Below are 25104 nucleotides of genomic sequence, written 5' to 3' on the forward strand. Positions count from 1 at the left end.
TGATTTCCTCTCTGATTTCTTCAGTGCCCTCTTAGTTATTTAGTAGCATATTGTTTAGCCTCCATGTGTTTGTATTTTTTACATTTTTTTCTGTAACTGATATCTAGTCTCATAGCATTGTTGTTCGAGAGGATACTTGATATGATTTCAGTTTTCTTAAATTTACCAAGGCTTGATTTGTGACCCAAGATATGGTCTATCCTGGAGAATGTTCCATGAGCACTTGAGAAGAAAGTGTATTCTGATGTTTTTGGATGGAATGTCCTATAAATATCAATTAAGTCCATCTTGTTTAATGTGTCATTTAAAGCTTGTGTTTCCTTATTTATTTTCATTTTGGATGATCTGTCCATTGGTGAAAGTGGGGTGTTAAAGTCCCCTACCATGATTGTGTTACTGTCGATTTCCCCTTTTATGGCTGTTAGTATTTGCCTTATGTATTGAGGTGCTCCTATGTTGGGTGCATAAATATTTACCATTGTTATATCTTCTTCTTGGATTGATCACTTGATCATTATGTAGTGTCCTTCTTTGTCTCCTTTAACAGTCTTTATTTTAAAGTCTATTTTGTCTGATATGAGAATTGCTACTCCAGCTTTCTTCTGATTTCCATTTGCATGGAATATCTTTTTCCATACCCTCACTTTCAGTCCGTATGTGTCCCTAGGTCTGAAGTGGGTCTCTTGTAGAGAGACAGGTCTTGTTTTTGTATCCATTCAGCCTATCTGTGTTTTGGTTGGAGCATTTAATCCATTTACATTTAAGGTAGTTATCAATATGTATGTTCCTATTACCATTTTTAAAATTGTTTTGGGTTTGTTATTGCAGGTCTTTTCCTTCCCTTGTGTCTCTGCCTGGAGAAGTTCCTTTAGTATTTGTTGTAAAGCTGGTTTGGTGGTGCTGAATTCTCTTAACTTTTGCTTGTCTGTGAAGGTTTTAATTTCTCGTCGAATCTGAATGAGATCCTTGCTGGGTAATCTTGGTTGTAGCTTCTTCCCTTTCATCACTTTAAATATGTCCTGCCACTCCCTTCTGGCTTGCAGAGTTTCTGCTGAATGATCAGCTGTTAACCTTATGGGGATTCCCTTGTATGTTTTTTGTTGCTTTTCCGTTGATGCTTTTAATATTTTTTTGTGTGTTTAATATTTGTTAGTTTGATTAATATGTGTCTCAGCATGTTTCTCCTTGGATTTATCCTGTATGGGACTCTCTGCACTTCCTGGACTTGATTATTTCCTTTCCCATGTTGGGGAAGTTTTCAACTATAATCTCTTCAAGTATTTTCTCAGACCCTTTCTTTTTCTCTTCTTCTTCTGGGACCCCTATAATTTGAATGTTGGTGCGTTTAATGTTGTCCCAGAGGTCTCTGAGACTGTCCTCAATTCTTTTCATTCTTTTTTCTTTATTCTGCTCCCTGGCAGTTATTTCCACCATTTTATCTTCCAGCTCATTTATCCGTTCTTCTGCCTCAGTTATTCTGCTGTTGATTCCTTCTAGAGTATTTTTAATTTCAGTTATTGTGTTGTTCATCACTGTTTGTTTGCTCTTTAGTTTTTCTAGATCCTTGTTAAATGTTTCTTGAATTTTCTCCATTGTGTTTCCGAGATTTTGGCTCATCTTTTCTATCATACTCTGAATTCTTTTTCCAGTAGGTTGCCTATTTCATCTTCATGTATTTGGTCTTGTAGGTTTTTACCTTGCTCCTTTGTCTGTAACATATTTTTTTGTTGTTTCTTTCTTTCTTTTTCTTTTATGGGTGGGGCTGTATTCCTGTCTTACTAGTTATTTGCCCTGAGACGTCCAGCACTGGAGTTTGCAGGCAGTTGGATAGAGCCCAATCTTGGTGCTGACATTAGGACCGCTGGGAGGCCTCACTCCGACTAATATTCCCTGGGGTCTGAGGTTCTCTGTTAGTCCAGTGGTTTGGACTAGGAGCTCTCACCACAGGAGCGCAGGCCCAACCTCCTGCCTTGGAACCATGATCCTGCAAGCCAGTCACTGGGGGTTCCTTCTGTCCCCTTAGGTGTCTCTGGTCCCCCACTGGTGCCTGGTAGGTGCATTTGTGCAGAGACATGAATTCTGCATCCTCCTAGTCTGCTACCTTGACTCTGCCCCTATATAATTCCATTTTTATTAAATGTCCAGGATAGGCAAATCTATAGACAGAAATTACATTAGTGGTTGCAATGAGCTAGGGGGAAGGGGAAATGGGGAATGACTGATAATGGGTATGGGGTTTCTTTTTGCAGTGATGAAAGTGTTCTGAAGTTAGGTGGTCATGGTTGCACAACTCTGAATATACAAAATGTCACTGAATTATATACTTTAAAAGAGTGAATTTTATGGTATGACTACGTCTCAGTAAAGCTGTTAGTAAAAACAAAAAGCTGAAGGAGTTTAACTGGGATCTTCCATATTTAAAACTTCCTAGAAATTTCCCATTGTTTCGTGAAAACTCAGTGTAGTGGGTATTATGGTTAGCTCTCCAATTCTAATTTTCCCCATCCATTACATAGCTGCCATGCAGTTTGAGTGTGATTATCCTTACTAGCAGCTTCAATGGGTCCTGATTTGACCATTCTAGTTTTCCTTGCCATACCTTAAGCCAGTACACAAGTGGCATCAAGGGTATTCCAATTGGTGGGGTGGGGGCCGGAGGGAGGGAGAAAGCCCAGGTTTTTGTTAGGTGGTTGTGAATAACTAATACGTTTTCTCTTTTTCTGCATGTAAAGGGAAAACCATGAGGTACAGGTTAGCAGCCGTCTTCCAACCATGAGAGAAGTCAGCTTGAAGACAAAAGTGACACACAGAGAAGGAGAGAGCCAAGACTATCTCAGAAAAATGGAGCAAGAGCCCTGATTGAGCCTTGCGGGACTCCTGCGTCCTTTAAATAATCTTTAAGTAGTGTGTGACCATATGGCTAATTTGCCTATGACAGTCTCAGTTTATACCAGTTTTCCTAGCTTTCTCTTTCTGAAAAGTGTTCCAGTTTCATTTATATGGTCACACTCAAGATAATTGGATTTTCAATCATATATCAATCAATTTAGCAGTTAACTAAGGTCAACTGTTTTTCAAGTTGTGTCCATTTGGACTGTTTTCTGGCTACCTCCCATCATCCTCCCTCAGATTGTTCAGTTGTTTAGATTCAAAAAGTAAGCAAAGGAAACATTCTGGTTTCTTCTCACTCTTACTCTTTCTTCAGGACCTAGGACTTCTCCATGAAGTCTTTCTAGACTTTTCTAAATAAAAGTGGTTAAAATGGTTATTCCCAACTCCCACACAATTCTCCTCATCCCTCTTTATCAGTACTCAATAACATTGCATTACAATGATCTGTTCTTGTGTTTATCTTCCATAGCCAACTGGGAACATCTCCTGAAAAAGGATTATATCACTTTTAACTTTGTATCCAAAGCATGAGAACAATGTGCTCCCGGAACAGTTTCTTTTGATATTTGCTGAGGAATAAAGGAAAAGAAATAACTGGATAGGAAAGCCATTCATTTGTTTGCTTTGTCATTTTAACAGTCTGTTCAACTAATTTTGCTCAATATTTTCCATTGTAGCAACTAACCATTAATGATGACTCCCAAGCCCAAATTATCTCAAAATAATTAAAATGGGCAATTGAATTTAAGGATGAGCTTAATATAGAAAACCCCCAAGAGTTGTTTCTGTTACCCTGAATTGTCCAATGAACTGTTTCATGCTTCTTCATATTTAAGATAATGCTTCAAATTTATACCCACAATGAAATAAAGCCTTAAAAATAATCTGATATGTTTTCTGAACAATTAAATTATTAGACTAGGTGGAGGGCTCATCTTCTTCACAAATTCATTGTTAGTTTGGTCTCATTCATGCCGATGTTCCTTTTTTTTTTTTTTTTAACCAATTCAGAGCTAAAAAAAAAATGTCATGTAAACTAGACTCTGAAAACTGCTTTCTGTTAATCCTGATATCCTGATGCATTTTATTCTAAGTATTTTTAAGATATTTATTACCAAAAATAATATTAACATTCAATATCATTGTTTCTTAGATGTCAGAAGACCCCATGTGTATCTAAATACCTTTTAAATCTTATGCTTTGCTTGTATAGAATATTTTATTTCAAGGCCTGAAATTTATTTTTCTTATGGAATAAAAGTATCTTGGTTTGCTCTTTACTATTTTATGATATTATTCCTATTCTATACAATTATCATCTAATTGCATTTGTTTCTGAATGAATAAACCAGTTATGTTAGCAAAAAGATGAGATCTAAAGGATATCCTGGTTTGTGTTATAAGCAAAAATTGAGTGTTGATGCTTCTGCTACAGAGAAACCGATTTGCTTTAAAAAAAATCCTTTTAAGTATAGTTAATTTTATTTTTCATAGGTAAAAACAGTAAAGGAAGAAATTGAGAAAATAAGTTAGTGATCTAGATGAAATTAGAATGAAGGAATGCTCTCTGTTAAGGAATAATAATAAAAGTTTCAAAAAATTTACACATGTCTGCAACTGTTCTGAATATTTTATATATGTTAACTTTAGTCCTCACAACACAGGTCATATAGGTGGTAAATGGTAGAACTGGAATTCAAACCCAGCCAGTTTGACATTCACAATGTATGTATGTGCTTAACCGATAGTCTACAGTGTATCCTCAAACAAAGCTTTCTTCAGATAGAAAGTATTTTGAAGAGATCCTAAACTCCAAAGATGTAGGTTATCTCCACAGCCTTTGTTCCTTAGTAAAAGTTAAACTCACATTTAATTATATTGTTGTTAATACTATGAAATAAGAAACAGATTTTATTGTCATTTTTCTGATCTTTTAAATTCTTCTACTTGTTGTTTACTCTCTGAGATGAATTGTTCTGAAATGACGGTATATTTCGTGAAATTCCTCTTAATTGAAGTAAAGGATGTGGTAAAGAGTAAGATGTTTAGTGCATCTTTGCATGAAATATATGGTCTATTCTAAATACACTTTCCTATGTCTCAGATGTTGAAATTGCCTTCTACAGAGTATTGGTTATCAAACTAAATAATGCTAAACCAAAATCTACTTTGTGATCTGAACTTTGAGGATTGATTATCTACTATACATTGTTTAAATTAACTTAATATTGTACATTTTAATATAAGGAGCATTGGCTTTGGAGTCTGATAGACCTGGGTCCAAACTCCAGCTCCCTCCTTATCAGATGCATAACTTTATCTTTTTGGCTTCCAATTATATATTTCATGACATTTGTGAAAGTCAAGTTAATATTTTAAAATTTGCCTGGCACATAACTTATGTTCTTGTGTTCAGTAAATACAGTTGGCCCTCCATAACCGTGGGTTCTGAGTCCATGGATTCAATCAGCTGGAATTCAAACCCAGAGGAGAAAATATTTGAAAAAAAATTCTAGAAAGTTCCAAAAAGCAAAACTTGAATTTGCTGCATGTCCTGGCAACTATTTACATAGCATTTACATTGTATTAGATATTATAAGTAATCTAGAGATGATTTCAAGTATACAGGATTATATGCTTATATAATACATACCTATAGTGCTTAGGTTATATGCAAATACTATGTCATTTTATATAAGGGACTTGAGCATTTGTGGATTTTGGTGTATGAGGGGGTCCTGGAAATAATCACCCACTGATACCAAGGGAGGACTGTATTACAGTCTCAGTCTCTGTCTCTGTCTCTCTCTCATTCTCCAATAAATCTACAAAGTTTGTTAACACACACACACACACACACACACACACACACGCAGAGCCTAGGTGAAAGTTTTGACATTATAAACTTTAATAAATGAATTGAGTCATGAATATCTATCTAAAAAGAAAGCAATTTCAAAAACATTTTGAAAAAGAAAATAATTGATACTTACATGGGACACATTTGGAAATCTTTAGAATTTAGCTTCCTTTAGGAATGAACATCAGTGCTTCAACCTAGCACACTATGGATTAAAACAAAATCAAGTATGAAATTTGAAAAGAAATGAGTATGAGGTAAAACATTTTAATTAGTCATTTGGATATGAGCTAGCAAAACAGCTGAAAATGAAACGAACTCTAGTAAACTCTAGGCACTCCCCTGGACCACACCTATACATACAAACACACTATACCAGTGGTTTATCAAGATCAGGCTTTGAACTGACAATTTGCCTAGAACCTTTGTACACTTGAAGTCTATTCATAGTGATATAGTATCTGAGGATCTGAAGGCCTTTACAAAGTTACCATTTAATGGGTAAAAAAAAACCACTGTAGGTTAAGCACCTGAACTGATAAGTAGATAAGGCATTTTTCTACTAATTTCAAACATGCTTAGGGGAAAAAAATGACAAGAATTAAATTGTTTCTTTGGGCATTAGCACAACAAATTTCAGATCAATTGATTCTAACTTTGTTTTTGAAACTTCAAACTTACCCAATTTCTGGAGGATCACTTTTTGCATTTTAAAAAAGTTTTTATAAGGGCTGAAAATTTACAATATACCTGTCTTTTAAAAATAACACATTAGCCACATTCAACCAGCCTCGGATCATGTAGTATTGTAGTAGTATTTACTGAAAAAAATCTGCATATAAGTGGAGCCCTGTTGTTCAAGGGTCAACTGTATGTCCAATATTGACATAAAAATGATGCTGTTGACTCTGTCAAATAGAGCATGGGCTCTGGAGCAGGTCTTCAGGCTGTGATTAGGTGAACTAATATGTAGTTACTTTCACTCACTCTAACTCTGTGGTCTAATTTTATAATCTGAAGGAGGGTTATGAGTAGTTAATGTGTATTTGTTTTCCACAGAGAAAAAAAACATATTTAAAGTATTTGCAAACAAAGGAGAAAGTTGAACAATTTTTCTAGTGACTTCTCTCAGTGTAGATCAGTTTAAATAAACAAATTCACTTGTTCAACAAATATTTGAGTGCCTAGAAGGTGGAAAGCCCTGGGCTCTGATGACAAACTACTTTATCTCGCTAATTCAGACACTTATAACATTTCCAGTACTTCAGATGGAGCACTCACTTATTTTTTTTAAAAAATAGACTGGGGCTTCCCTGGTGGCGCAGTGGTTGGGAGTCCGCCTGCCGATGCAGGGGAGGACGCGGGTTCGTGCCCCGGTACGGGAGGATCCCTCATGCCGTGGAGCGGCTGGGCCCGTGAGCCGTGGCCGCTGGGCCTGCGCGTCCGGAGCCTGTGCTTTGCGAGGGAGAGGCCACGGCAGTGAGAGGCCCGCGTACCGCAAAAAATAAAAAAAGACTATTTTTAAAGTAGCTTTAGGTTCACAGTAAAACTGAGCAGAAAATACAGTTCCCATATACTCCCTGCCCAACATACGCACAGCTTCCCCCACTGTCAACATCCTGCCCCAGAGTGGTATATTTGTTACAGCTGATGAACCTACACTGACACATCACAGTCACCCAAAGTCCACAGTTTACATTAGGGTTCACTCTTTTAGATTTTTGTTTTTTTTTTCAGTACACGGGCCTCTCACTGTTGTGGCCTCTCCCGCTGTGGAGCACGGGCTCCGGACGCGCAGGCTCAGCGGCCATGGCTCACGGGCCCAGCCACTCCGCGGCATGTGGGATCTTCCCAGACCGGGGCACGAACCCGTGTCCCCTGCATCGGCAGGCGGACTCTCAACCACTGCGCCACCAGGGAAGCCCCAGGGTTCACTCTTGATGTTGTACGTTCTATGGTTTTGGACAAATGTATAGTACATGTATCTACCATTATATTGAATAGTATCATACAGAATAGTTTTACTGCCCTAAAAATCCTCTGTGACCTGCCTATTCATCCCTCCCTCTCTCCCTTCTGGCAACCACTGATATTTTTACTGTCTCCATAGTTTTGCCTTCTCCAGAATGTCATATAATTGGAATCATACAGTATGTAGCCTTTTCAGATTGGCTTCTTTTACTTAGGAATATGCCTTTAAGTTTCCTCCATGTCTTTCTTGACTTGATAATTAATTTCTTCTTAGCATTGAATAATATTCCATTGTCTGGATGTACCAGACAATGGATTTATCCATTCATCTACAGAAGGACATCTTGGTTGCTTCCAAGTTTTGGCAATTAGGAATAAAGCTGCTATAAACATCCGTGTGCAGGTATTTGTATGGATATGTTTTCAGTTCATTTGGCTAAACAGCAAGGAGTGTGATGCTGGATTGTATGGTAAGAGTACGTTTAGTTTTGTAAGTAAATGCCAAACTATCTTCCAAAGTGACTGTATCACTTGTAATTTTTTTTTTAATTATGAAAAATTTCTACATGATTTTTCATCATTGATAACTCATTTGTAAAATAGAAAATGGTCATTTTTCTTCATGGAAACAGTAATGCTCATTATAGAAAGTCAACAATATAAACGGGTAGATTTAAAAAAATCAACCTTTTTCATTCCTCAAAGATAAGTACTCATAATTGTCTGGTGTAATTTCTTTTAGTCTTTTTTCTGTATATAGGCTTTGTGTCACCTTTTAAACTTGATTTTTCTAGAAATCTCACTAAAGATGATGTTTTTCTTAGACGCAATCCAAATCAAGAATCCTGATTATTAGACTTCCCTGGTGGCACAGTGGTTAAGAATCTGCCTGCCAACGCAGGGGATGGGGGTTCAATCCCTGGTCCAGGAAGATTCCACATGCCACAGAGCAGCTAAGCCCATGTGCCACAACTACTGAGCCTGCACTCTAGAGACCACAAGCCACAACTACTGAGCCCACGAACCACAACTACTGAAGCCTGTGTGCCTAGAGTCCATACTCTGCAACAAGAGAAGCCACTGATCACAATGAGAAGCCCGCGCACTGCAATGAAGAGTAGCCCCAGCTCGCCGCAACTAGAGAAAGCCCGTGCACAGCACAAGGAAGACCCAATGCAGGCAAATATTAATTACTTAATTAAAAAATAAAATACATCTTTAAAAGAAGAATCCTGATTATTGAAAATATTACAACTTTAAAAAATGTAAAACTAACTTTTATATATAGGCATTTGGGGCACAGTGTAACAGAGTATCAACTTGCCAAAGTTTGTTTCATTTCTCTGAGGTAACTTATGTACCTGTGTTCTCCCAGCCTCCACTCTTGTCTTTTCTGGGACATGTGACTAGAACCAATATAATTTCATTTCAGTTTCAGTTGGAATCAGCTACCATTATTTTGGCTTGGATTTGGTTCAAACTGAAAATGTGTTCCAACTACTTGGTTTGGACCAGACATTTTGCCTCCTTTTCTGGTTAAGGTTTTATAACTAAACTATCTAGGGCCATTAAATGACAGTCAAATTTGGCTTTTGTTTACCTCTAAAAACATTGCTTCTTAAAATGTATGAATTCTAATATATACTAATGTTACTAGATTGCCACTGGAAAAAGTCAGAGGCCCTGAACTTGGTAGAATTTGAGGAGAGCCCTTTAGACAAACAAGCAAAACAATGTTAGCTGCCAAAAGTGAGATTGGTGGACAGGGTCTTTGCTAGACTCCTATGCTGCTGTGCTACATGGAAAAAATTTACACTTATACTATATCTATAGAATATAGATGTCTATATCTATAGAATATTCTATATCTATAGAATGTTAGGATTGCACATTCTAAAGCTGCTGCTTTAAACTCATCAACCAGGTTTGGACAGACCAAGTTTAACTAGGCTCAAGTACAACATAGCTGATCTATTATCTACTGATTATACTCAATCAGAGGAATTCTGTTAACTGTTAAGAATATCGGGTTCTTTCAACTTTCTTTGGCCTCCTTTTCCAAGTCATTGATCATACTGTATAAAATCCTTTGTTGTAAGGTTCCAAAAACCATTTGGAGAAATGTAGAATACAACAAAATGCTTAAATTGACCAATTGATGTAGTTCATCAAATCTTAAAGTACATTAATTGAATGCAGTATTATTTTATATACGATTAAGAAAAAAAAAATCTACCAATTAGTTGTAAGATGCCGTTGACTGTGAGATGCATTTCCATTTCAGAAATGTTAAAATGAAATGTTTCTTAAAAAGTATGTCTTAGAATTGATTAACTAAAATAGTGATGTTTTAAAATTTCCACTTGTAGTGTTATTTCCATGCTAATATACTATTGGGCTATAACTTTATCAACCAGTAACTCTTAACAATGGAAGTTTGGTTTCTAAGCCCTGTTCTTTCTTACTGACTTTAACCGGGTAAAACAAAGGGTATAGCAAATCCAGGATTGGTTCTCAGTATAGATATTAATTTAAACTCTTTTCTGATTGTAGTTTATCATTTACTTATAGATTGAGGTAGCTCATTCGATCAGTATTAGCTGTAATAAATAACAATAATAAAATAAACAACTTCTTTTCAAAATTGAATTCCATTCTGAAATCTCTCAAGGGAGGTCATGGATTATTTAAAAGGAAATCACTTGAATAAACATCGTCTAAACATAAAACAATAGAGAAACTATATAAACTCATCTAGGCTGAAGAAACAAACAGAAACATTTAGTACTAGATTAACCCATCTCCCTGCACTGATTTAAAATTAAGATAAACACTAAATTACCTTACTATCCAAAATGCCATTTCTTTCCATTTTAGAGCAGTGCTATCCCCCTGTGTAATTTTAAATTTTCTAGTAGCTAACCAAATTTAAAAAGTAAAACAACAGCAAAGACAGTGAAATAATTTAAATAATTTAACTCAGTATATCAAAATATTGTTTCAACATGTAATCAATATAAAATAAATGAGGTGGTCTTCGATATCAGCTGTATGATTTACATTCGCAATACATCTCAATTCCTACCAGCCACATTTCAAGCGCTCAGTACCCCCCTATGGCTACAGTATTGGGCAGGAGTAGTCTTTGAGGACTTCAGTATTAACTGATTCTTTACATTCTGAGTTTGAGAATTTCTTTTATGTTACACGCTGCCTCTAAGGTGCTTAGAGATCTGCGAAGCACAAGGAGATTATTTTACTCTCGGTCCGTTGTGATCCAAGACTCCACAGCATTAGAACCAGCGAGGGAAGAAGGCCATGGGACACCCTGGCGCCCAGGAACGTGTCTTGGAGGAGGGCCTGAGCCGCTCCGAGTAATGCCCGGCGCAGCGGCTGCGAAACCAGCGTTGGAAGTTGGACTGCGAGACAACTCGGGGTCTGCCTGGAACCCCAGGTCTTTTCCTGGGGCGCCCTGGAACACCAGAACCGGACAAAGGGAAAGTGTTCTCCGAGTTGGATACACGGACCCGCTCCGCCGACGGAGGCCGGCCCAGGGCTGCAGTGCTGGCCGCCCGGGTAGCCTCCGCCGGTCACTGAGAGGTGGGCGGAGGCCTGAGCCCGGAGGTGGTGGAAAACCCTGCCTGCGTCCTGGGGAGAAGTCTCCCAGGGGCGCGCTCACGACAGTGACGCCACCGGCGCGAGGGCGGCAGGGTGGGCGGAGAGGAGCGGCGCGCACCGCCCCTCGGAGGCGGGGGGGGAGGCCGCGGTTCCGGAGGGCCGGGGCGGGGCGGGGCGGGGCGGGGCGGGGCGGGGCGGGGCCGGGCTGGGTGCGCCGAGGAGTCTGGGCACAAGCCGGCGGTTTCGATTAGTACGCGGAGTTGCGGCTGCAAAGGAGGGCACGGAGCTGCGCTGCCCGGAGCCCGGCGGCGAGGCGGCGGGGAGGCGGCTAGGCGGCGGGGCGGCGGCGGCGGCGGCGCAGGCGTTTGGGGTCCGGCCGGCGGCCGCGAGGGGGTGGAGAGGCGAGCCGGAGCGCGGGGCCACGGCCGCCCTGCCCACTGCGTCCGGCCACCGCAACGCCTGCATCCGCGAGCGCGCCCAGGCCAGCGCGCGAGCGAGTGCGCGCGGGCGGGGGCGCGCAGGCCCTGCCCGCCCCCTCCGCCCCCACCCCCCTCCGCCCCTTCCTCTCGCCACCTTTCTCTCCACTTCTGCGACCCCGCGCCGGGCGCCCACCCTGTCCTCTTCGGGAGCGCTGTCCGCTGCGGCGGCCGGAGCGGGCCAGGCCGGGGGATGGCGCTGCTGGACCTGGCCCTGGAGGGAATGGCCGTCTTCGGGTTCGTCCTCTTCTTGGTGCTGTGGCTGATGCATTTCATGGCCATCATCTACACGTGAGTGAGGGGCAGCTGGAGGATCCCGTGGCGGGGGTCGAGGCCTGGGGACAGGCGAGGGTGGGAGGAATTTCGCTTTGGAGGGGATTGGGATCGGATGAGGGTGGAGAAAGCTAATTCTCAGACTCTTCCTCCCATTCCCTCTCCCTGTGCATCAGCTGGGGCGGGGGGTTCATTGGAAGAGAAAAGTGGCGAGTGAGGGGATGGCTGGGCTTCAGGCAACTGCACAGCCAGGGGAAGGGAGACTATGCTCTTTTTACGTGTCAGGCGGAAGGTTGCTTGCTTGGTTTGATTGTGTTGGGGATTCGTGTGATTTTTCATCTGGGCCAAGATGTATGGTGTATTGTGTTTTGTTTTGGTTTTTTTCCCTCGACCTGGGCCACGTTTCTATTATGGTGATGATCGTTTTCACCCTTCGGTGAGCTGCACACAGCCACCTGGAGACCTCCCTGTGGATTTTCTTCTTCCTGGAAGAACTCTGTGTCCTTAGATAGGTGTGAAGCACCTGTCCACCTTGAAAAATGTCCACCAAATGTCAGAGCTGGCGTTGTAGCCTTGAGTCATGTCAGCTTGTACATTTCAGTGTGGTTTTCTTTCCTTTTTTTTTTTTTCCCCAATTCCTTATTTATTACCTTGTTTAGATGTGCCCCCCCCCACCTTTTCATTAGATGCCTTTCACTGGGGACACAGTGACGAGCACGACAGAATTCCTGTCCTCAAAGATCTTACATTCCAGAAGGGAGAGACAGATAATAAAATTCCGAATAAGGTTATTTCAGATAGTGATAAAGACTATGAATAAAATAAACCCGGGTAATGGATGAATATGCCATAGAGTGTGTAGCTGCTTTTGATATTTCAGTTGTTCAAATGTCTTTAAAATGAAGGAAGCCTTCATGAGGATATGAAAGAATTGGCATAGAGCGCATTACTCTTGGATTCACTGGATTTTTAGCCTCCCCAAAAGATGATGGTGCATAGTGATCTTTACCACCCATTAGAATAGGGTATATGTTAGTAGAAGAGAGGGGAGAACTTTAAGAAATTAATTACTTATAGTTTTTTTTCCTTTTCACTACAGAAAAAGTGTGCTTTTTCCTTTTGGAAATGCTGCATTTTATTAGTATAGTGTGGCATTTCCTGGTACTGGAGAAGGATGCTACATTGTACAAGGCATACTGATATTTCTTTGAAGATTAAAGAAAAATGCTTCTTGGACACTGTTGATCTTAGGTTTTGGAGTTTGTGAACATTCTGGAGTTCATTTTAAATATATGAGTTCTTAAAAAACAATTCTGTCACTTTTTCCAATCATAAAAATAAGACATGCTTACTATATAGAGCATTTAGACAGTACGGAGAGGAAGAAAGAAGAAAGTTCAACACACACACCAAAACTCCATTACCTGTCAACCTTTTGTGACTATCCTTCCAATTATATTTCTGTGGGGGGAGGGAAAGGAAGGGAGGGAGGTAAGGAGGGAGAGAGAAAGGAACCATATTATGGTTGTTCTTTCACCAGCCTCAAAATTCATCTATTTAATAAATACTTTCTGGGAAGCTCTTTTGTGTATACAAGGCACTGTTCTAGGTGCTAGAAATAAGATTGAAGAACAATACATCCAGGGCCCCTGCTCACATGGAGCGTCCATGTAAAATATCTTGAGTAATTTTCTCATGTCAATAAATGTATGAGGGACTTCCCTGGTGGCGCAGTAGTTAAGAATCAGCCTGCCAATGCAGGGGACATGGATTCGAGCCCTGGTTGGGGAAGATCCCACATGCCGTAGAGCAACTAAGCCCATGTGCCACAACTACTGAGCTTGCGCTCTAGACCCCGTGAGCCACAACTACTGAGCCTGCGTGCCACAACTACTGAAGCTCACGCACCTATAGCCTGTGCTCCGCAACAAGCCACCTCAGTGAGAAGCCCGTGCACTGCAACAAAGACCAACGCAGCCAAAAAATAAATAAATAATTTAAAAAATAAAATAAATTTATGATCTCTCCATCATTTTTAATAGATGCATGACATTTTTGTTTATGAGGTACTAATATGTATTCATTGTTATTATTGATGGGCATTTAGTTTATTTTCAATTTGTCAAGATTACAAACAACATGGTGATGAATTCATATGCTTACATCTTTGAGAGATGATCTCCTTAGTTTACATTCTGAAAGAGGAATTATTGGGCCAGAAGTGGTGCACATTTTAAACTTTGTTACATATTGCCCTATAGGAAGGTTGTAGCTATTCATAGTCCTTGTAACATTGTATGATGGTCCCCATTTCCCCTTACTAAGTATCAGGCTTTTTACTGTTTTCTGTTTTTTATTTTCATTTCTTTAATTACTAGTTCCATTGAATGTTTTTCATATATTTAATACTAGTTACATTTAGTTGTAAATTTCATACTCAGTCTTTTACCTGTGCTGCAATGTATTGCTGTGTTAATCTTTTTAATAGGAAGATTGTTCTTCTGTGATATGTTGCAGTTTTTGCCCACCTTGTTTTTTTTTTTGTTTTGTCTTGTTTTTGTTTTGTTTTGTCTTTCAACTTTGTACATGTATTTAACATGGAGAAAAAGTGTGTACCTGTGTGTTTTAGGTAGTCAAGTCTTTTTTTTTTTTTTTCCTGACTGGTAAAATTTTTTATCTTCTCCATTTCCCCCAACTATTATATAGTAAGTATGTTTTTTAGTATTTTGAGTTTTCTTAGATTCTTTTTTTACACTTTACCCTTACAAAGTGTACCAGTATCCACTGTTTTAATGAATGAAGTATTATTACCTTTATTACCATATTACTGGCGAGGCCAGCCCCTCCTTATTCTTATGCAAATTTTAACTTTTTATACACTTTTATTTTAAAATGAACTTTAGAACCTTTTTTTTTTTCAGACTCTAAGTAATCTTGTATTTAAATTGGAATTGTTAAATTCACAGCTTGATTTGAAGAAAGTTGACTTCTTTCAACATAGGACCGTGATGGATCCCCTTCCCTCTATGATGTATACATAATGATAAAGCCGCACTTCTTTCACACTGGTGATGTAGCTTAATACTTCAAATAACCATCTGGGGAAGTTTATACTCTTAGACTGTGACAACTCCAGAATAGTTTTAAGTTATTTTGTGCTTCATGATAAAAAGCAGAATTTTCTTAAATACTTTTTTACTTAAAATACTTCTAGTTTTTGAGACTAGTACAAACTTTAGCTTAGTTAAGATACTGTAGAGTCTTTGTATTTCTTTTCCAATGCCCCATAGAGTTACCTTTTATATTGACAGTAACAGGATTCAGAAAAGTTATGTGAAAATAGAATAGAGAAAATGCAATTAGTTTATAACAGATGAGTAGGAATCTTCTATCTTTCTGAAATGGATAACTGAACATAAAGTAAATAATCAACAGCTTAATTTATGTATAAATTAAATCTTGCCTTTTAAAAAATTAAGTTCCTTTCATCTCATCCCACCATCAAAATTATTTACATGTTGGATTTGATTCCCTTCTTACTGAAGTAAAGATACTTCCCAATTTAATGAGTTGTTTTCAAGCAGAGCCCTAAGGTTTTGTCCTCTCCTCTCTTCTGTATTTAGTAAAATTGCAAATTTGATAATCTCCACATTTTGACAAGCAAGGTTAAAGAACATTGGCAATGATATTTTGGTTAAAATATTGTGCTAAGCATTCTGTATTTTATTGAAGAATATATTTTCTGAACAGGTGTTCTGTGTCCTCTCAAATCCTTTTTAAGTGAGGTAAAGTATAAATAAAATAATCATATATTGGTCCTCTCCTAAAACCTTGTGCCTGCAACTGGTGGAATTGGAGCCTATTTTCAAAACCTTATATGGCTCCATATCTGGTCATCAGATTAAGGAGCATAATCTGTGAGCTACTAATGTTTACAAATGTTTAAGTAATACAAACATTGTAGTAAAATTGCTGAGAAAAACGATAAAACATTCTTTTTTAAAACCAGTGATTATTTTTTAAAAATTAAATACAGTGTGTAATGGTATCTAGTTAATTTAGATTCAATGTTCTATTGTATTGTAACTTCTTAAAATGAGATAAAGAGCTAAGTATTGGACTGTATTTTAAAAATGGAGTTGAATGTAATTAATACAGTGAACAATTGTTCAATGAAATTTTTTGCTCCAATTTCATAAATATCTTACAATTCCTATATGCCTACAATTTAAAAAATTGAGATGATTTATAAACTAGAGAACCATTATTTTCAATATTTTCTGCTCACTGGTATCTCTACCTACTGCTTTGCTCCTTTCCAGATTTAGTATCGACTGATGCCTAATCATTTCATAACATATTTTAGATGGCAGACATTTGTGGGATTTTGCCTATAATGTCTCCCCCTCGCCCCCCCATGGCTTGCGGGATCTTAGTTCCCTGACCAGGGATTGAACCCCAGTCCCGTGGTAGTGAAAGTGAAGACTCCTAACCACTGGACCACCAGGGAATTCCCCTATAATGTTAAAGATAACATTCAGATTAGAGCATTTGAAATTCAGGGCTCTTATTTTGAAGATTATTTTTCCTAAAACAAAACAAAACACAACAACAACAAAAACACTAATGATTATATCCTCTGTAGGCAGAGTTGGTTAAGTGATCTTTATGGATTTTTTTCCTTTTCTGAGAGCTAGTGTGGTTTGATAGCTTGGGGGCTGCTGTTTTCTTCCCTGTTTAGCCATTAGGAGCCATACTGCTAGATAAGAGTATCTAAGCAAGACACCTTGCTTTTTTCTCCTCTCACTCCCCCATCGCTCTCCCTCCTTGGATTTATCATTTTTTCCCCTCTACACATGGTATCCTAATGTTTGGTGATAGGCTTTATCTTTTCTATTAATTGACTGGAGGTGCCAGGGTATGGTGGAAATACTTCTTGTATCCATAAATATTAACTGCCCTCTACTAAAGCAGAGGTCCTTTTCCTGAAGACTTTTTCTCAAGTTAATTCTGCCTTTCCTAATTTTTCTAGTATAACAACTTTTATACCTGCTGCACAGCTTTTGAATGGAGTTTAAATACTCACTGTATCAGGATAACTATGATAAACTTCCTGTTAGAAAGTAATTGTGTTTTTAATGTGAATTTTAGCATTTCAAATATTATTTTTAGATAATATGATTTTTTTTTGCCTTAAATTCATTAATACATTGATGTTCTGAGCCTTAGTAGAATGTAAATTGAGAGCTTATTTTCTGGGTTTATTCCTGAGGATGCACTTGGACTTTGGACAGATGTTGATCAGTCAGGGTCATTGCTACCAGAACCACTTTTGGGTGCACGAATAAGGCAATTGAGCCCCTTGAACCTGAGCCTGGGGTGGATACAGAATTGGACTATATTGTGATAGCTTTAAAAAGCAAAAAGGAAATTGTAATTCAGTTTTAATATTTAGTGATGATTCTCTTGATTCATCATTCCTCCCTTTTCCTACCTACATTATTAGTTCAGTACACGTTATCTCTGCCCTAGATTATTGAACTCTCTCTACTCTCTGGTATCTTTACCTACAGCTTTACTCCTTATCTACTTTATTTTTCTTATTGTAACCTAATCTTTCTGGTGCAGTAATCTTGGATCATGTGCTTAAAATCTTACCATGGTGCCCCACTGCCTTCAGGTTAAAATTCAAATTCCTTAACAAGACATGTATAGTTCTGTAGGAGCTGAGCCATCCCCTGTGCCTGTTTCTCCAGCAACACTGAATTACTGGCCTTCCTTCAATATGCAATGTCATTTTCTTTAGAATTCTCTTTCCTTCCTTTTCTTCCCCTTCTCTCCCTCCTTCCTTTTTGTTTTACTAACTCCTACTCATTCAAGTCATTGTCGACTTTAGCTCTTTATTGGAATTGGCACCCCCTCTATGTCCTTCCACAGTATCTTGAACTTACCCATCTAAACAAATAGGTGTTCCGTCGTCTCTTTCCCCACTTAGATTATAAGCTTTTGAGGGTAAGGAGGCGTCTTTTTTTTTTTACATGTTTATTTATTTTTTATACAGCATATTCTTATTAGTTATCTATTTTATACACAGTAGTGTATATATGTCAATCCCAATCTCCCAATTCATCCCACCACCCCCACCACCTGCCCTCACTCTCCCCCCTTGGTATCTATGTTTGTTCTCTACATCTGTGTCTCTATTTCTGCCTTGCAAACCGGTTCATCTGCACCATTTTTCTACATTCCACATATATGCGTTAATATACGATATTTTTCTCTTTCTGACTTACTTCACTCTGTATGACAGTCTCTGGATCCATCCACGTCTCTACAAATGACCCAATTTCATTCCTTTTTATGGCTGAGTAATATTCCATTGTATATATGTACCACATCTTCTTTATCCATTTGTCTGTTGATGGGCATTTAGGTTGCTTCCATGACCTGGCTATTGTAAATAGTGCTGCAGTGAACACTGGGGTGCATGTGTCTTTTTTTTTTTAATTAATTAATTTATTTTTGGCTGAGTTGGGTCTTTGTTGCTGTGTGCAGGCTTTCTCTAGTTGTGGTGAGCGGGGGCTACTCTTTGTTGCGGTGCACAGGCTTCTCATTGCGGTGGCTTCTCTTGTTGCAGAGCGTGGGCTCTAGGTGCGCAGGCTTCAGTAGTTGTGGCACGCGGGCTCTAGAGCACAGGCTCAGTAGTCGTGGTGCAAGGGCTTAGTTGCTCTGCAGCATGTAGGATCTTCCCGTCCAAGGCTCGAACCCATGTCGCCTGCATTGGCAGGCAGATTATTAACCACTGTACCACCAGGGAAGTCGCAGCATGTGTCTTTTTGAATTATGGTTTTGTCTGGGTATATGCCCAGTAGTGGGATTGCTGGGTCATATGGTAATTCTATTTTTAGTTTTTTAGGGGGCCTCCATACTGTTCTCCATAGCTGCTGTATCAATTTACATTCCCAGCAACAGTGCAAGAGGGCACCCTTTTCTCCACACCCTCTCCAGCATTTATTTGCAGATTTTCTGATGATGCCCATTCTAACCGGTGTGAGGTGATACCTCATTGTAGTTTTGATTTGCATTTCTCTAATAATTAGTGATGTTGAGCAGCTTTTCATGTGCTTCTTGGCCATCTGTATGTCTTCTTTGGAGAAATGTCTATTTAGGTCTTCTGCCCATTTTTTGATTGGGTTGTTTGTTTTTTTAATATTGACCTGCATGAGCTGTTTATATATTTGGAGATTAATCCACTGTCCGTAGATTCTTTTGCAAATATTTTCTCCCACTCTGAGGGTTGTCTTTTCTTCTTGATTATAGTTTCCTTTGCTGTGCAAAAGCTTTTAAGTTTCATTAGGTCCCATTTGTTTATTTTTGTTTTTATTTCTATTACTCTACAAGGTGGATCAAAAAAGATCTTGCTGTGATTTATGTCAGAGAGTGTTCTGCCTATGTTTTCCTCTAAGAGTTTTATAGTGTCCAGTCTTACATTTAGGTCTTTAATCCATTTTGAGTTTACTTTAGTGTATGGTGTTAGGGAGTGTTCTAATTTCATTCTTTTACATGTAGCTGTCCAGTTTTCCCAGCACCACTTATTGAAGAGACTGTCTTTTCTCCATTGTATATCCTTGCCTTAAGGAGGTGTATTACTATTGTATCTTCAGTGCTACTTGGCACTCAATTATTGCATGTCGAATGAATGATCTTTGAATTTTTTCCAGTAGTAATGGTGGGATTCTTGCTCACTCATTAACTTAGTGTCATTTGGCCATTGTGATTTGAGGTAGATGGACAGAATTTGGGATGCATTCAGTGGCCATGGTCTTTAATGAAATTAATTGGACCAAATGGAATCTTTATCTCACTATTTCTAACTAATCATGGTTCAAATAGAAACAGGGCCGTATCAATAACGTAATAACCCACAAATTATTTGTTAGATTTGAATCTTCCCCCCACGGTTTTCCAAAGGGAATACCTGTCGTGCCATCATAATCTTTACACTTAGATCTGCCCTTTGGGAAATTGCAAAGCCATTAGTTGCTGTTAGCAAAATACCTTGATCTACTTATTTCCCATACACTAGGGCTGACTCTTGTCACCAAAGGGTGAGTGAGTGGAGTTTTTTGGGGAGGGAGGGGGAGCAAAATTAATAAAGATCTCCTCTTTGTTTTTTATGGTGATGGAATCTTTTGTGTTTTGTAGTGTACAAGTCCGTTGTCCATTGGAAATAGTTTGTGTTTTCCTATAAAGCTAACTCACTATTGGTTGTTCTGTGTCCTTTGGGGAATCTTGTGTCTACAAAGTTAATGTTGCACCAGGTATGCTTTGTGTTGCCGATGAAGCCCATTTTGCTGCAGTACCATTTTTGACAAGATAAATGCGATATGGAAGTAACATTAGTCATGACACATACTGATTATTAAACACAGTAACAGCCTTCCAGGGCACAATCATAGCTAACAACAACAACAGAAGGCTTTTATCATTGGGAATTGCTGGCATGGACTATATGAAGTAGGGGATCTGCTGATCAAGCAATCAACTTAATTTTACATGAAACATTAACAACCTTGATGGCATGGAGCAGAGGAGAAAATTCCTAATGTCAGATAAGTTGGTTCAGCTGAATTGCACAGCACAGTCTGGGACTGTTAAGCAAGGTGAACTTTGCCCTCAAGGAATCCATCTTCTCCCTTAGAAGCTTCTAGGGAGATTCTTGTGCCTCACTTTTGGGAGGTGTAGCGCTGTCTTAAGGTTGCTGCAAGGGGCTGACAGAAGGGGACGAGCACAGCCAGCCCTCTCCCAGAAGTTTCCCTTCATTCCAGGCCCCCCTGCCACTCAAAACTCAATTCGAATACAAAACTGTACAATCAGTCATTTTAAAATGGTGCAAACCATTAAATAAACTGTTGAGTAGGGGCAGAGGGGAGACTAAAAGATATGAAAGATAAAACAACTAAAATGATGGAAAGGACAGTAACAATTTTAGAGACTGAGATGTTAGGAAAGAAAAATCAACGAGGAAAAACAAGGCCATCCTATCAGCTCACAAGTTGAAAACCCTTAGGCAGAGAGGCCATGAAGATTCATCAGGCCAAAGCAGCCATAAAGCCCAGCAGAATATTCCGGAATACTCCTTAGCATCCCTTGGAGTTCTTTGAAGTGTTCCCTGAATAGATGTCCTTCTGGCTCACAATGGAAAGCAGGACCCTGAAGGCCTGTCTTTCTTGCTCGTGATTCATCTCTCGTGGCCTTTTAGACTGAAGTGACTCTTACTCTGAGAAAGCGCCTCAGATGGTACCTACCCTTCTGTTCCCTGTCCTTGCAGCTGGCGGGTACAGCCCTGCGGCAGCTTGCTGTGAGCATCTGCCCCTCCCTGTCTTTGACAGTGACATGCCTTAATTACATGAATTCGATTTTCTTTTTTTCTTTTGACTCCAGCTCTCAACTTCAAGTGTAATTTAGAAATAATTCCTTGGGAAAATGAGACGTATTGAAAATTTACCCCGCTTTCTTGTCTTCCCCAGTTGCTCCCTTAGTTTCAGGATCATTTTATTCTTCAAAAATGAAGCCAATCAAAACCATTGGCTAGTATATAAGAGGTTCATTCCTCTTTTACCTAATGTGTTCCTGAAAATGTAATAAAATCAAATTTCTGAAAATCAAATGGACATACATGTTAGATGGGGAGATTCTGTTTCAAGAGAACTAAGAAAAGTATTAAAATCCCAGACTGTGGATCTGCTGGTCCTGGTGCCTGGACATGCTGCCACTGACTGAGAGCTTGCCGGGTATTAGGGGCTGCGGGGAGGGGCTTTCACTCAGGCCTGGACCCCCGGGAGGAAGGCTGCATTGTAGTCTTTGCTTTGGGGACTGTGTTAGGTGTGGTGATTTAATGGTCAACAAAACAGAATACTGGCCACTTTGGAATGCCTGAAAATATCTTCATGAGAGATGGTGGTATTGATTGAATTACATAGTAACCAGTAGTTGCTTTGTACATTGTACGTGCAGCATTGTGGCAATTATCTTGCCTCTGCCTCTCAGCTCTGAGGGTGACAGTCTCTCCCTCCAGCAGAGCCAAGGGAAGGGGGGGATTCATGTGGCTACAGAATCTAACACTTTGAGCCAGGCTCTGAGGATGGAGGGATTTCGAGAAGCCAGGACTATGCAGCACCTCTGCCCAACTGAGAACCCATTTAATAGTCTTAAAGGAGAGCTCACCTAATAAAACAGTAACAGGTCATTTTTGGGCAATAATAATTTGTGGCATTTAATGCGTCTCACTCTCATACTTGCATTGTTTTTATACAATCATCTTTTGGATGACGCCTATAGAACTTTAAATTGGTTCCTAAATTTTGAGTGTAATTTAAACCTTGAATACAATTTTAGCTTAAATACTGGATATAATTTAAACTTTACATTAAATGTTTTATCCCATATTTTGACTTATTCTGTTTTAACCATGATTTGAGACTTTTCCCCCTTTAATCTTTCTTAATACATAAGAGTTGACTTTATGTTTAAAAAGAAAACCAAGCTTTGTGACCACCTAGAGGGGTGGGATAGGGAGGGTGAGAGGGAGACACAAGAGGAAGGGGATATGGGGATATATGTATATGTATAGCTGATTTACTTTGTTATACGGCAGAAACTAACGACATTGTAAAGCAATTATACTCCAATATAGATGTTAAAAAGAAAAAAAAGAAAACCAACATAATGGTCTAATCTTTTTTTTTTTTTTCGCGGTACGTGGGCCCCTCATTGTATGGCTTCTCCCATTGCGGAGCACAGGCTCCCGACGCTCAGCCTCAGCGGCCATGGCTCACGGGCCCAGCCGCTCCATGGCATGTGGGATCCTCCCGGACCGGGGCATGAACCCGTGTCCCCTGCATCGGCAGGCGGACTCTCAACCACTGCGCCACCAGGGAAGCCCCCTAATCTTCAAATATATATGAAATAATCTTTAAATCTATGAATTTCCAGTCCTTCCTTTTTGTTTATATGTCGCATCAATGTTTGATATCTCTAAATCTCTCATCAGAACTGGTAATTCAGAGAAGTTACATTTAGTGGAAAATGTCCTTAAAATTAGCAGTTTTTGAAAAAAATTACCAGTGATAGCTATCACTGAATGTTTACTTTGTGGCTTCATCTCATCTATTTCTCACAACTATCAATACTTTATGAGGTAGGTACTGTTATTCACACTTTAAACAACAACAACAACAACAACTTGAGATAAACAAGTACCTTGCCCAAGGATACACAGCTAGTTAGCTGTGAAGCTGGTACAGAAATCCAGACAGTTGCCCTCCAGCCCTGGCTCTTAAACCAGTATGCTATATACACTGCCAGTGATAACCTAAAAATAACCCCAGAAGTAGTCCATACGGATAGGGTAATCTGTATGGGAATTTCTCCAGTTGCTATGAATCTTAAGTTTCTGATAACTGGCAACATTTAGATCACTAGGGAGAGAGCCCCTACTTTCTCTCTTCTACAGCCCTTCCCCATTCTCTTGCCACTTGTATGGCTCCTTACAGGCTCCTTGTTTTCTGTCCATCCCATAACTGCTGACCTTTCTGAGAGTTTCCATCTCAGCCCTCTTCTGTTCTTACAGTAATCTAGCCTTCCTAGGTCCGTGGGTCTCAACTTTGCACTTTGGAGTCACTGGGAAGGTTTTGTTTTTTTTTTTTTTTAAAAAAAAGCATGCTGCTACCTGGGTCTCAATTCAGGAGATTCAGATTTATTTGGTCGGGGCATCAGGAATTTTCAAAAAAAAAAACTCCCTAGGTGATTTTCATGTACAGTCAAGGCTGAGAACAGCAGCTCTAGGCAATTTATCCACAGGTGTGGCCTCTACCCGCTTACCTCTTGGTTTCACTTAATTCTCCATTACAATTCATCACTTCGTTATCTTGCCCCTTCCCTCATATCATCAGTCTGCCCTGTTATCCTGTATCCATCTCATAATTTACAGCTTCTCAACTTTCAGAATCTTGCAGAGGTAATCACGCGGCCACGTGGATTGGTACTACTACACATTCATGGTCTCAAATCTCAGCTAAGCCTACACTGGTATCTGGCAATACTTTGTTTCTGTTTATAGCTCTGACACCCATGACTGGCAGCACCTCTTCTAAATCTTCACCATTTTACCTTCATTCTTGTCACATTACCTTCACTCCTACTTCGCACTGTGGATCCTATCATGCCATTAATTATTTTTATTTTTTCTCTATTTACCTTTTGACTAGCTCTTTCCCCTGACCATATATACTCAAGGATTAAAAACTAAAAATAATTAAAAATTAAACTGAAAAACGCTTCTCCATCTAGTTACTCTTTGGCTCTTTTTCACTGTCAGGTTGCAGGAGAAACTAGTGTTTATTCACTGTTATCACAGCTCACCTCTCATTCATTTGCTTCTTAACCATTTTTATCTACCTGCCCCTTGCCCAGAGTACTCTGAGGTCACCAGTGTTCACACATTCTAGTGGACATTTCAGTTCTGTGGACTTTTCAATCCAGTGGACATTTCAGTTCTTATCTTGTGCTCTCGGCAGCATTCAATGTTTTTCTTTCTTGAACCCTTTCAAAAAGAAAACAGCCCAGCCAAATAAACCCTTCTGTGACTTCACTTTCTTCCTGGCTCTCTTTCTACTGTCCTGGTCACTCAGTCTTGGTCTCCCTCATGCATTACTGGTTCTGTAATATTAGTATATTTATTTGTGGCCACCTGCTAATGGCATGCTCCACCTGGGAGAGCTTATGTACTTACCAAACTGTGGGTGACTCCCATGTTTTCATCTAGACTAACCATACCTTCCAGCTCTATTTAGCCAACCATTTTTTACTCTTCATTTATTTAACATTTTTTAAACTTGTGAACATGCTATTGTGTTGGACCCTAGAGACTTGACAGCCTACTGCAGTGTGTCTTCAAGTGTGGTTCACCGCTAGCCTGCATCAGAATCATTTGAGATGTTTGTAAAAATGCAC

The 25104-nt window shown here is 39.4% G+C and overlaps 1 protein-coding gene across 2 annotated transcripts in view; it reads left to right on the top strand.

Moving 5' to 3' along the window:
• Positions 1-25104, top strand: part of UGCG (UDP-glucose ceramide glucosyltransferase) — a 66852-nt gene that overhangs the window by 18531 nt on the left and 23217 nt on the right. Inside the window, exon 1 of one of the 2 annotated variants that reach the window (XM_029203294.1) lies at positions 11559-12108. The exons of the other annotated variant lie outside the window; for it this stretch is intronic. Coding sequence (XP_029059127.1) covers positions 12011-12108 — 98 coding nt within the window. The 5' untranslated portion in view covers positions 11559-12010. Of the gene's footprint in view, positions 1-11558; positions 12109-25104 lie in introns of those variants that run through there. 2 annotated transcript variants of the gene reach the window in all.

Source organism: Monodon monoceros, unplaced genomic scaffold, assembly GCF_005190385.1.
Source record: "Monodon monoceros isolate NGI ecotype Baffin Bay Population unplaced genomic scaffold, NGI_Narwhal_1 Super_Scaffold_5, whole genome shotgun sequence".
NCBI classification, from domain to species: domain Eukaryota; kingdom Metazoa; phylum Chordata; class Mammalia; order Artiodactyla; family Monodontidae; genus Monodon; species Monodon monoceros.